Source organism: Hyaena hyaena, unplaced genomic scaffold (assembly GCF_003009895.1).
Source record: "Hyaena hyaena isolate Hyena2069 unplaced genomic scaffold, ASM300989v1 scaffold_214, whole genome shotgun sequence".
Taxonomy (NCBI): Eukaryota; Metazoa; Chordata; class Mammalia; order Carnivora; family Hyaenidae; genus Hyaena; species Hyaena hyaena.
The window spans coordinates 573,135-586,217 of NW_024080842.1; the positions used below are offsets into that span (position 1 = coordinate 573,135).

Sequence of the window (13,083 nt, forward strand, 5' to 3'; positions counted from 1 at the left end):
CAGACGCTTAACCAACTGAGCCACCCAGACGCCCCTCACATATTTTTATTAAATACCTACTGTACAAAATGCCTGTGCTACACACTGGTGGCACAGAGATGACTAAGACAGTCCCCACCCTCTAAGAACTCTGTCCTTTGAGAAAACCAGATACATCAGTCAATGAAGTGCAGTGTCCTGGGCCCCACACACCCTGAGAAGTCTTAGCAGGTGCACAAGATATAAAGCAGAGAAGTTTCCTGATGCTTGAAGGCCATTTGAAGATGAATACAATGTTGCCAGAGAGCTAAGGGAGCGCAGCGAATGTATCAGGAGGCAGTTTATCAAAATCCAAAAGGCACACACCATAAGCTAGTGATTGCAGCCTTGTTTGCAAGAGCAAGGAGTTAAAAACAAATAAATGAGCATTAATAGGAATCTGGTGAAATAGATGATGATGCATCTGAACAGCAGGATGCTGTGTGGCTTTTAGAAAGGACAAAGACGCTCTCACTGTACGGATACAGAAAGACCTGAAAATTATAGCGCTAAGTGAAAAAATCAAGTTGCCGAACAATGTTTAGAGTGTGCTCTCGCTCTGTAAGAAAGGAAGAAAAGGGCATCCATGCTCATTTGTAACTGGATAAGCATCTGAAAAAGAAGAAGCTTGTAAAAGGGTGCCCAAGCCAGGCACAGCTGGGGTGCCTGCTGAGAGGCAGCAGCTTGAGGGCATCAATCTGATTATTGTTTTACTTACCATAATGTAAAATAAATAAGCTAAACATTAATGAAATCCTCCTTTGAATTGACTCCACAATTCCAATTCTAAGAATAGATCCATGCAGAAGGATGATTTTAATAGATGCTCACTAAAGGGAAAACGTGAGGATAGCCCGCCAACATCAGAGCATTTCAAAAAAAATTTTTTAATGTTTATTTATTTCTGAGAGACAGAGAGAGAGAGAGAGCAGGGGAGGGTCAGAGAGAGAGGGAGACACAGAATCTGAAACAGGCTCCAGGCTCTGAGCTAGCTGTCAGCACAGAGCCCGACATGGGGCTTGAACCCACAAACCGTGTGATCATGACCTGAGCCGAAGTCGAATCCTTAACCGACTGAGCCACCCAGGCACCCCCAGAGCATTTCAATAAACTCTGATACAATATAGACTTCAGAACACTGTATATACAAGGAGAAAAACTTGTCTGTGCTTACATCACAAAATCTCTGTGATATTCTTAAGTGAAAAGAAGCAAGGTATAGAAAAATACAGGTAGGAAAATCTTACATAACAACACGAAAGGATATACAGAAATGGAGAGCAGAGAAAGGTAGAGAAAAAGTAGCACACCCTTGACCCAGGGTATCCTTTGGGGAAGGGAGGTAAAGGAGAGACATTTGGAAGGGAACTGTCACATCTGCCTGGTATGCCTTTGTGCTTGAGTCTTGTGTAAGACATGTCTTAGTGTATTTCTCACATAGAAAAAAAAATTAAAGTCCTCCATGCATTCGTTTGCTGGGCTACCATAACAAAACACCAAAGACTGAGTGGTTGAAGTACAGACAGGATTTCTTGACAGTTCTAGAGGTTCAAAGTCCAAAGGCAAGGTGCTGGCCCAGTTGTTTTTTTCCAAGGCCTCTCTCCTCAGCTTGCAGGTGGCCGCCTGCTTGTGGTGTCCTCACATGGCTTTTCCTGTCTGTGCTCGCACCCCTGGAGGCTCTGCCGCTCCTTAGAAGGACACCAGTCATGTTGGGTTAGGACCTGCCCTAGCAATGTCACTGAACCTTACTCACCTCTGTAAAGGCCCTGTCTCCAAATCGAGTCACATTCTAAGGCACTGGGGTTAGGGCTTTAACATATGAATTTTAGGGGATGCATTTGGCTCATAACACCGCCCCCACACACTCCAAAATAGAATATTCTAAACAGGAGGAGCATGTGCCAAGGCAGGAAGGTGAAACAATGTGGTATTCTGGGCCTTCAAGAGGGCAGGCTGTGCGAGGAAAAGAAGGAAGCGGTGAGCCAGCACGAAGCCTTGCCCTCTTCCCCCCTGCCACCCACAGGAAAAGGCAACACGCTGTCCATGGACAAACATCTTTTTTTAATGGTGTATGTATTTGGTCTCTTATGTGGATGAGCTGTTGCTAACCATTGCCCCCCAGGCCCCAGTTTCCCCGTATGTAAGAGAAACCACATGGCGCCTGGAAAATATGCAGACCTCTGTACCACTCACCCTGGGCATCGTACCCCACCCTAACAAACACGCACAAACGAATGCGGCCTGTGAACCCCTGCGGCGCAGCGCGGAGAGACACCCACTAGTCCGGGGCAGGAGTGGGCGGAGCCACGATGTCACGTGGGCGCGTCCCTTCCGGTTACCCCAGCGCGGCCCTGCGCCACCCCGCAGCTCACACCTCCCGTCGGGCTCTGCGCTTCTCCTCGGGTGAGAGCGCATGTGCCCTCCCAGCCCCGCCGGTGGTGCGTGCACACGGACACTGAGACATATAACGAGGCCACTAAACAGTGCCCAGTGTTCACAGTCACACTGAACTTCGATGCAGTACGTAATTGTGCATTCTTCCATGGAACGCTTATTTGTTCGATCAACAGATCTGGAGCACCCGCTGACCACATCCAGGGACCAGCCTGCCTCTGGCCCCGCCACGCCCCCACCTGCCCTCCTGCGGCTGAGCTGCCAGCCTGTGTGCCCCGGCTCCCCGCCCTCTCTCTCGCCTCTCAGGGGCCACTGCACGTCATCCCTGCTCCACGCGTATCTTCGCCCTTCCTGTCAGCGTTTAAATGAGACTCTGGATCTTAAAAAAAAAAAAAAAAAAGTAACTAAAAAAATCCTCCCTTCTACTTTCCAACTCTTTCTCTCCCGCTCTTTCCTGCCAACTTTCTCAGAAAAGCTGTTTACGCTTCTCACTGCCTCCTCGACTCATGAACCCCCACCCTTCTCCGCCCCCACCCAATCCACACCTGACCTGGGAGAGAACTACTCACCCCCCAGCACCAGCCATCGGGCAGCCCCCGCCCCCAAGGCCAGGTCAGGAGCCCTGCCCCCAGCATCTCTGCAGCCCTTAGCACAACTCCAGGGGAAAGACCAGGAGATGAGTAGTCGGACATAATCATGTCATGGGCCAGAGCATGCAATCCCCGAGGGCACAGGCTGTCAACCCAGTGCCTATCTAGTCCATGCCGGCCACAGGGTAGGCACTCGACACGTGTTTGCTGAATGACCCAAGGCTGAACACTAGGCACTGTGTTAAACTATGGGAATAAAAATAATACTTACTGAAGGCATATTCATGTCTGACACGAAGTGTTCCTCGAGTGTGAATTCACCCAATTCTCACAATGACCCATGAGGTAAGCATTCTTATCCCCATTTTACAGATGAGAAAACAGAGGCCCAGAGCAGCTATGCCACCATGGCTGCACAGCCAGGGTGGAACCCAGGCAGGACTGGAACCCAGGCAGGCTCCAGACCCTGTGCTGTCACCGCTATACCAACCTTCCTCTTAAGTCAGGCGTCCCTGTCACATCTCTCTGTTGTGCAGCAGAGGCCAGGAGCAAGCCCTGCCCTCACAAAACTTCTAGTCTAGAAGACTCCAATATGATGTCCCACAGACCCAGCCAGCTGCTGACCTTCTCAGCAGAAGCAAACAAAATGGCCAAGCCTGCAGGTTATAACCTTACAGCACGCGGTACCTCCTGGCAGCCTCATGTGGGCCCCTGCTAGGCTCACAGCCCTGACAAGTGCAGCTCGTGTCTGTGCGGAGACGAACCCAGCCTCACGGAGCACATGCTCAGTGCCCATCTCAGGGCTATGTGAGGGAGGCAGCATTCTCTCCATCCACGGACAGAGCCCTTGCTGAAGTCCTGCAGCTGGTAAGGGTCCATCTGACTGCAAATCATACCTCTTTCCCACTCTCAAACTGTGCCACTGGGGCAGAGGCCTAAAGAGCTTGCCTGTAAAAAAAACACAACCTGTAAACAAAACAAAACCAAAATACACCTGCTACCTCTTAGAGGACCCACACAGCATTCTGGGATGGACACCAAGTCAGACAGAATAGATCTAGGGATTAAAACTACCACCGCCACCAGGGGAGACAGCATGACTGGACTACCTCCTGCTGACTCCCCTCAGGCTGGTTTCTCTTGAATCACATAGGCAGGGTCTCCCAACATCCTCTGTGGCCGCACTTTGAGCAATAAGAAATACACTTTCTAGTAAGTACACCATGTATAATACTATCCAACATGGGAGCTGCCCGCCACATGTATCTACTGAGTGCTTGAAAGGCAGCTGGTCCAAACTGAAATGTGCTGTAATTATAAAACATACACTGATTTCAAAGACTCAATATGAAATAAAAATGTGCACTACCTCATCAAGAACTTTTATGATGATTACATGCTGAAGCGGTTACACTTCAGATCTACCAGATTCGATAAAATATAGTGCTGAAATTAATGTCACCTGTTCCATTTTACTTTTTATAATGTGCCTACTAGAACGTTTAAATGTAATTAGGTGGCTCACCTTCATGGCTCCTATTATATTTCTACTGGGCAGTAATGCTCCAAAACGTTAATACCTTGATGCTGTGGTGGACTGTGAATCAGCAGAGCTCTAAATGTTAATGGATAACGGGATTAACGGGCAGGGAGAAAAGTTCTCTGGTGAGTGGCGAGTGGAGAATGATTGTGAAAATTCCCAGGGGAGAGTCAAGGCGGTATGAGGAAGCTGAGGTTTTCATCGCTAAGTCCTGAGGAGTTAGGTAGAGATTGTTAGGAATGACTAATCTCATGCGGTTTCAGCAAAAGCAAATGCTCCCCATCTCATGTCTTTGTACAGAAGAACACCCACAGAAATATTAGAGTCCTGTTTAGAAATCTGCCATCACCAGTTCGTGAGATCAAGCCCCACATCAGGCTCTGTGCTGACAGTGGGGAGCCTGATTGGGATTCTTTCCCTCTCTCTCAAAATAAGCAAGGGAGGGAGGGAAGGAGGGAGGGAGGGAAGGAGGGAGGGAGGGAAGGAGGGAGGGAGGGAAGGAGGAAAGAAGGAGGCAAAGAGAAAGGAAAAGAAAGGAAGAAGGAAACGAAGGAAAAAGAGAAAGGAATCTGCTGCCATAATGTGTAGACTGCGTCCCCACTCATCACACTGAACTCCGATATGAAATTGTGCCCTTTGATGGTGTGTTATTTCCCTCGTCCCACAGGAGGACGCAGATGTGGAGTGGAAATTTGCCAGGGCAAAGCTCTGGCTGTCTTACTTTGATGAAGGAAGAACTCTACCTGCTCCTTTCAATCTTGTGCCAAGTCCTAAATCATTTTATTATCTCATAATGAGAATCAAGATGTGCCTCATAAAACTCTGCAAATCTAAGGCCAAAAGCTGTGAAAATGACCTTGAAATGGGCATGCTGAATTCCAAATTCAAGGTAGGTAGCACGGAATTTATGGGGCAAGAGGAGGTTGCAGGAGGGGGAGGCGGGAGGTGTGTGTGTCTGATTGGCACACAGAGCCCCTGAGACAAGGGAAGTCAGCGAGGGGCCCGTGCTGTTCAGAAAAGGCCGAAACAGCAGCGCAGACACTGCCGGTGGCGGCTGCCCTTCTCCCCCCAGTGCCCTGCAGACGTGCCCTGTCCAGGCTGAGCAAGCCACCTGGTGAGCCACCACCCCATGGAGGGAGCACCTCCTGCCAGGGAGGAGGAGCTCTTCCCAGAAAGTACCTGGAGAATGACCTCTGGGAAGAGAGCTTCCCTGCCTGTCATCTGCCCTGCTCCTGGAGATTCTCACTGTATGTTAGCATGTTAAAATCTCCAAGGAGTGCTGGAGGAAAGACCCACTCTGCACCTTCAGCTCATGCTTCCCAAAGTTGACCACACTATGTTCCGTAAGCTGTTGTCATCATACAGAACTCAAGTCCCAAGAACAATGTTCTAGGAAGCCTAGCAACAGGGAGCATATCAGCTTCTTGTGGGTCCTCTTTTTAGACACAGCCTCATGTATGGGTGTCATATGCATTATTTGAACGTGTGTATGTGTGTGTGTGTGTGTGTGTGTGTATTATTTATTATTATTCATTCTCCCCCTCCCCCAGAAGACTCGCTACCAGGCTGGCATGAGGAATTCTGAAAACCTAACAGCAAATAACAGTTTCAGCAAGCCCACCAGATACCAGGTAACCACACCCTTCCCAGCTACGGGCAGAAGTGGACTCCATCCAGGCATGGGTTTAGAAATGTGGCTGTCAGCCTCCCAGCTGCATTCCCTCCGTCATTCAGCAAACATGTAATGAGTGCCAACTAGACGAAAGGCACTGCACTACTTACTGGGGGTAAGGACACGGCCCCTATCAGAGCGGCACTTCCAGACCAGTGAGGGATAGTCACAGGAACAAGTAAACACACAAGTAAATAGTAACTTCCAATTGATAAAAGTAGAAAGAAGAAAACTATAGGGTGCAAAAATAGAGAAAAGAAGGGAGCCCCTGCTTAAATGTGGTTATCAAAGGAGGCATCTTCTCAAGGACAGGACAGTTACCTAAGACCTCATAAATAAGGAGGTAGCTGTGTGGGGCCTCCCAGGACAGGAAAGGCATCAGCAAAAGCCAGAGGGGAGATGCAGGGCGCTTGGGTGGCTCAGGCAGTTAAGTGTCCAGTGCTTGATTTCAGCTCAGGTCATGATCTCACGGTTTGTGGGTTCAAGCCTGCTTGGAATTCTCTTTCCCTCGCTTTCTGCCCCTCCCCTGCTCGCTCTCTATCTCTCTCAAAATAAATAAAAATAAACTTAAAAATAAAAGCCAGAGGAGGGAGGCTTGGCAAGTTTAGAGGAGAGCTAGAGTTCAGCAGGCAGGGGACAGGGGACTGTCATCCAGGTGCAGGGGAGGGGGGCTTGGACCTAGGGTGTGAATAGGGTGATGGAGGAAAGTAGATAGATCCAGAATATATTCCGGACATAGAGGCAACAGGACCTGATGCCCATCTGCAGAGATGGGTCCCAGGCATCTGTCTTGAGCAACCATGTGGGCACCGCTGTCTTCACTAACCCCCTGACCTAAGAGCACCAGCCTGCCCAAATCTGCTCGCGTACATAAACCTTAGAAGTGTTTTTATGCTTGCAGCCCCTTGCATTGCTTTTGGAAATCAATGCCACATCTCTGTATCTGTTTGAATCAGCCCATGAGCCAGTGATAAATGCTAACTACAGGTTATTGATTATAGAAGTACAGGCCATTCTTTTCCTGCCTTCCCCTTCTCAAGGATCAGCAGTTTTATCCATGCTGATCAGTTCTTATCAGAGGTCAATGTGAAGCTGCCCTGAGCATTCCTGTGGCCGAGGTGCTATGTCCCAGTGCCACCATCCCAGAGGGAGCAATTAGATTTCGACATGGCATCTTCCAGACACAGGTCTCTAACTGTAGCTCCGCCCATATTTCAGAGCCAGCTGTGCAGGTAGGAGGATTTAAGTGCACAATTAAGAAATGGCTCATCCCTCAAAGTACTTACGGTTTTATGAGATGACACGGTCTAAAAGCTGGAAATGGGCAAATCTTGTATTTATTCGTGTACAAAATTGGGCCTGACCAGTTTGATCTGCTTTGAGTTATTTTACAGGACAAATCCTTTGGTCAGTGAAAGGATTTTTATTTCTCAGCTTCTCAGAGAAAAGTATAGATTATCTGTGCCACAAAAGAGATAGAAAACCCTAATGGGGTAGGGTCAAATCTCTGATGGGTTTTGGGCAGAATCAGCTGCTGAGATAAAGGAAGACTGATTACCTGGTGAAACATCTTGTACCCAGAATGAATCCTTTATGAGCAAGACTATTTTCAAAAGCAGCCTCAGAGAGATCCTGTTCCTGTCTTTCCTCATCAATGGTTGAGTCCCTGCTGCTTTCAATGTCCCCAAGAGATTCCTGCTAGTGATTACAGAGATTGGTGGTATTCACCTTCGGGCTACTGATGGCCTTAGACGGCTTGCTCACCGTGTATTTTGTGACTCCACCAAGAAAAGCCTGGGGCTGCTTATTCAAACAGTTTTCACAGAAAAGAAGAAAGAAAAACCAGTGAGCATCGAGCATCGAGCATCGAGAGAAAGGGCTGGGAGGCAAGTAAAGGGAATCAGAGAACATTTAGCATTTGCACATGCACCCTTTGCTCAGCCCTGCAAGGTGAGTCTGGTTATCTGCTCAGACAAGAGTGAAGCAGGAGATGGCATGAAGGATATAGGGGTAGAGGCTAGACACCAGCCTGGGTATAATCTCACCATATGCTGGTGAAAGAGACAGTATCTTTAAATCCATTTATCAGATGGGAAAACTAAGGCTCAGTGGTGAAGGCCCCACAGCTGGTTCAACTATCTGTCTGAGTCACAAGGGCACCCCTCCTTTACTACATCACGCTTCCTAGACACCCAAGCCTTGCTGAGAACCTATATTACCTGCCAGCTGCTGTCTGTGGAGGGGTGAGGGGAGGAGACAAAGTAGAGGAAGAGCTTCTAGCATGAAAGATTAGGACAAGGGTCTGACAAAGCCTCTTCTGTTTTCTTGGGCCCACTGGTGGACTTCAAAATGGCACTGCTTTCTTCCCAAAGCAACTTCCAAATGTGCAGAGAGCAGAAGGAGCCTAGCACTTCCTCTTTCTTACTATCCCGGCTACATCCAGAGTAGCACCTCAGAGAGGACATGTGCTGTCAGTGTCTCACACTGTCATGGTTCGGAGGAATTCTATAGCATTCCCAGTAAGACAAAAGCCCCGTTGTGCATGCACATGGAGTCTTTAAACTCATTGCCTTTGTGTCTCTTCAGTAGATCCGCTGGATTTGTCAAACTTAGTGCTCAAGATGTTTATGTTAAGTTTGCCAGTCCTTCAACTTCAGGGGCTTCTCCATGGTAGGGGAAGGCAGAGGCCCCCTGTGTTGGGCTTTAACTTAGGTGCCCAGGGTTCTGACTGCTACTTTTCACAAGCCTAGTCCCTTGCTTTCGCCATGCTTTGTTTCCAATCTGGGCTCATATGGAACTAAACAATGAAACAAAACCAAAATACTGGTGTGGGGGTCAAAGTATGCCTCCTGTCAAAGTGACTCTGTGACCCGTTCCAACATCCAGGGTGTCTGTTTGCTGGGGCATGTGTAGACAGAGATATACCACTCTCTAAGAGGTACATTTCCATCATGGGCAAAGCCAACAAGCCACAGCCCAAATGAACAGAGGATCCAGGTGCTGTCTGTAAGTCAAGCAAGCCCCAGTGATGCAAGCCTTTCCCCAAACCAGTGGGAGTCCTCTTTTCCATGTCCTAGGTGGCCTTTTCAGTAGAGATTAAAGCAAATAGGATAGATAACTTGCCAATGCTGACCTCTTCCCTTTCTGGTGTCTGATAAATCCCAGTTTAACAAAAAACATGTCCTAGGATCCATTTTGCCCCCTCCCTTCCAAAAGTCCCTCGATTTCTGTTTTCCTAGGTGACAACACTGCTTCCTTCTGGATTCTACTTCACTTACCATCTTCAAAATACCATATATGTGCTCTTAGTTTACATCTTTAACTGCCCTGGCTATACAGAGACACATGCCTCTTCCACAGAAAGAGCCAGAAGCATGGAGAGGCCATTTGAGCCCCGGGAAGTGGGGGGAGGGGGCCGAGAACTGTGTGTCTCCTTCCCCAGATGTGGGACTCAGTCTCATGGCCCTTCTGACCTATTGTGCATCTCATTCTAATCCCCTCGATGATCACATCACTACATATACTCACCCCCAGGACTTGCTAAGGGCAGGAGGGCAAGGCAGCAGAATTTGCACTGACCGGGACACATTAACTTGGGGAAAGTTTATTATCTTCTCGATGTGAAAGAACTCTATGAAAGAGAGCAAGGAGATGTCTCAAAACCTGTAACAAAGGAACATTCTTTTTCCCCCTACACAGTGAAGGAGGGGAGACTTTTAGGGTCCAGGTCTCCTGAAAATAAATCTCCTCTATAGCATCCATCTTACACAGATGGGCCCCTTCTAACCACTTCGGCATTTCTAGTGATAAGCCTGGCATCTCGCTCCTGCATACCCCAGGCAGTCTAACATGTACACTCCAGAGGGGAAACCGGATGCCCATGAGGACACAAAGTCTCTAAGCAGTTGCCCAGCAGTCACACTGTTTTCCTTTTAGGTACCTGTCGCTCCTGAGTGAAAAGTGGGGGTGGGAGGAAGAAGGAAGGGTGGAAGACTTGTCTGCAATGCTCATGAGATTCTGCTTCCTTACTAACCCTCATAATCCTGAGGTGTGGTGAGAGGCTTAATAACAAGCATTTGTTTCTCTCCTCTTGGAGCCACAGATGTGCAAACCTTAGGTCAAGTTATACAGGCCAGCGTTCAAGAGTGGGCCATGAGCATTCATGACAATGACATACCAGTGACCTTCCCCAAGAGCAACAATATCTTTCACTGAAATATCCCAAGAGATAACAACTGAGGGGCGCCTGGGTGGCTTAGTCGGTTAAGTGTCCGACTTTCGCTTGGGTCATGATCTCGCGGTTTGTGGGTTCGAGCCCCGCGTCGGGCTCTGTGCTGACTGCCAGCTCGGAGCCTGAAGCCTGTTTCAGTCTGTGACTCCCTCTCTCTCTGACCCTCCCCTGCTCATGCTGTCTCTCTCTCTCTCCTAGCAATAAATAAAACATTAAAAAAAAAAAAAAAAATAAAAAAAAAAAAAAAAAGGAGATAACAACTAAATGAAGCCATCCATCCTCCAAAGTCTAGCTGAGGCTTCCTCCTGCAGAGAACGCGGTTTTTTAAAGATCAAATGGGTACCTAAAAGCAGCCAGAACCCCTACTGACCAATGGGAGCCAGTTTCTTGCATCTCATCCCCTGAAGCGTCATGCACATAACCTTTTCCTGGAGGTTAGAAGAAGCCCCTGCTTCGGTTCCCATTTTGGTTAAATCTCACTTTCGGGCTGTATGACCCTGGAGAGGTCACCTGATTCATTGAGCCTCGGGGCCCTCATCTGAAAACGGAGACAACCTCCCCGATCTCACTGGGCTTCTGGGAGGATTCGGTGAGGCCATTTTGTCAAGCAGGCTAACAGGACTCCTGGTCTGTGGGAGAGCCTCACTACATCTGTGTCTTTGCTTCTTTTTCACCCCTTCCACCCTCCTCCCAGAGGGCCAATCCGCAGTGCAGGGGGCTTGTGAGTGGTGTCTCACCTATTCAAAACAAATGGATTTGGAGGGGCACACTGTATTAATAGTAACATACCATGGCACCTTTTCCACTAATGGGTTGAGTTGGGTTGTACTAAAACACAGCGTGCACCCGAAGTGGGGAAGGTGGTGATCACTGTGGTAGTGGGGAAAAGACTCTGCTCGGCATATCACCGCAAAGAGAACTTTCCACCTTCAATCTCAGGCTTGTGCTTTTTTCCTCATACATATAAAACTGGTTCAGCTGATGAGTTCAGAAACCAAAGAACCCTTAATTCTTGAGGTTTTCCTTAAAACAGCAACAGACTTTAACTAGATCCCCTGGACCTGCTTCAGCCCGAAATTTTGCAGAAGACTTCTGATTTCTGTATTCAGTATGCATTTTACAAACTTGGATATCTGGGGTTTTGGGGTTTTGCGCTTTCCTTCATGAGGACTGGCTCGGGATAAAGATGGTTTTACTTTGGCTTTCCAATTCAAAGTGAAAAGAACCTTACTGAATCCCAAGCAAGGCATGTATTCTTCACTTGGGTAACCTGCCTTATTGACTAGGATAATGTCAAGGGTAAATCTAGCATGGCAGCTTGACCACTACCATGGCAAGACCCAGGGCCCTCGGACGGAGGGCAGCATGAAGGCAACCTGCTCATTCACTGTTTGGCCAGAAATAAGATCATGACTCATACCACAGAGCCAAGTGAACCACCAGCCTGACGGCTGAGGAGAGGCCGCACTGGCCTGGGGGGACTCAGGGCTCAGCACCAAGAGCCTTTGCTGGCTCCCTGAAAGTCCTAGAATCACAAGGCCTGGAGACACAGGGATGAAGTCTTTGCCATAAAAGGCAGCTGGTGACCAGAATGTGTTAAATCCTTCTCTCGGCATCCCAGCCATCCTCTTCCCTTTGCTTACAAACAGCTCTTCCTGAGCCCAGGTATCCAGAGAGAACTTAGCAACCCACATAGCACCACAGCTAGGGACAGAATTCAGGCCCCTTCCATTTAGAAAAACGCCACCTGTGTCTCCGGAGTCCTCAGGTGAGCAGGTGAGGCAGTCACAGTCAGGGACGAGCCAGGGACAAGGAATCCCTCCCTCTGCCAGCTGCTCCACTTGTGCAAGGTTCAGAAGCCTCCGCTACCAGAGTATCTCTAAATCCTGTGATTTCTCAGGAAGCCTCCAACGACTAGCCAGCAAAATCCAAAGTTCACCTCCTGGAGTCCTTCTCACACTTGGCTCTATTCTGGGTATCTCTTGAGTGTTTACTTTTTTTTTTTTTTTTTTTTACAAATAGTTTATTGTCAAATTAGTTTCCACATAACACCCAGTGCTCATCCCCACAAGTGTCCTCCTCCATGCCCATCCCCCCCTCCCCCCCACATCCATCAGTCCTCAGTTTTTGTCAGCATTCAAGAGTCTCTCATGGTTTGCCTCTCTCCCTTTCCCCCACCATTTCCGCCCTTCTTCTCCCCCTTGTTCCTCCGTCAAGTTCCTCCTAATCCTCCTATACGTGCAAACATATGATATTTGTCCTTCTCTGCCTGACTTATGTCGCTCAGCATAACACCCTCTTGAGTGTTTACTAATACCTCCTCATTGGCTGGAAGAACCAGTATCTGCATAACACATGGCAGTTCCTCCAGCCATCTCCTCCAATGTGCCGGCAGCCCAGTGCTGGGCGGAGGGGATCTAAGGGAAGGGGTGTTTTGGCAAAACCTCCCAAGGACCAGCCATGTCTGTCTCTGCCTTCAGTAGGAATTTTCTAAGGTACAGTGGACTTGTCTGACCTGGTCCTGACTCTAAGACCTGAGGAGAGGACCTGACTGGCTAAGGTCACAGAGATCAGGGTAGAGTTGGGCTTAGGACCCTCAAGCAGCACCCATACATCTTAGGTGGCGCTCTCTGTCTCT

At 48.5% G+C, this 13,083-nt stretch overlaps 1 protein-coding gene across 1 annotated transcript in view; it reads left to right on the forward strand.

The window, feature by feature from the left end:
- TRPC7 (transient receptor potential cation channel subfamily C member 7) overlaps window positions 1-13,083 on the forward strand; it is a 157,922-nt gene that overhangs the window by 141,583 nt on the left and 3,256 nt on the right. The window contains exons 11-12 of the mRNA XM_039242302.1: window positions 5,210-5,431; window positions 6,093-6,173. Of these exons, the coding sequence (XP_039098233.1) occupies window positions 5,210-5,431; window positions 6,093-6,173 (303 nt within the window). The remainder of the gene's footprint in view (window positions 1-5,209; window positions 5,432-6,092; window positions 6,174-13,083) is intronic.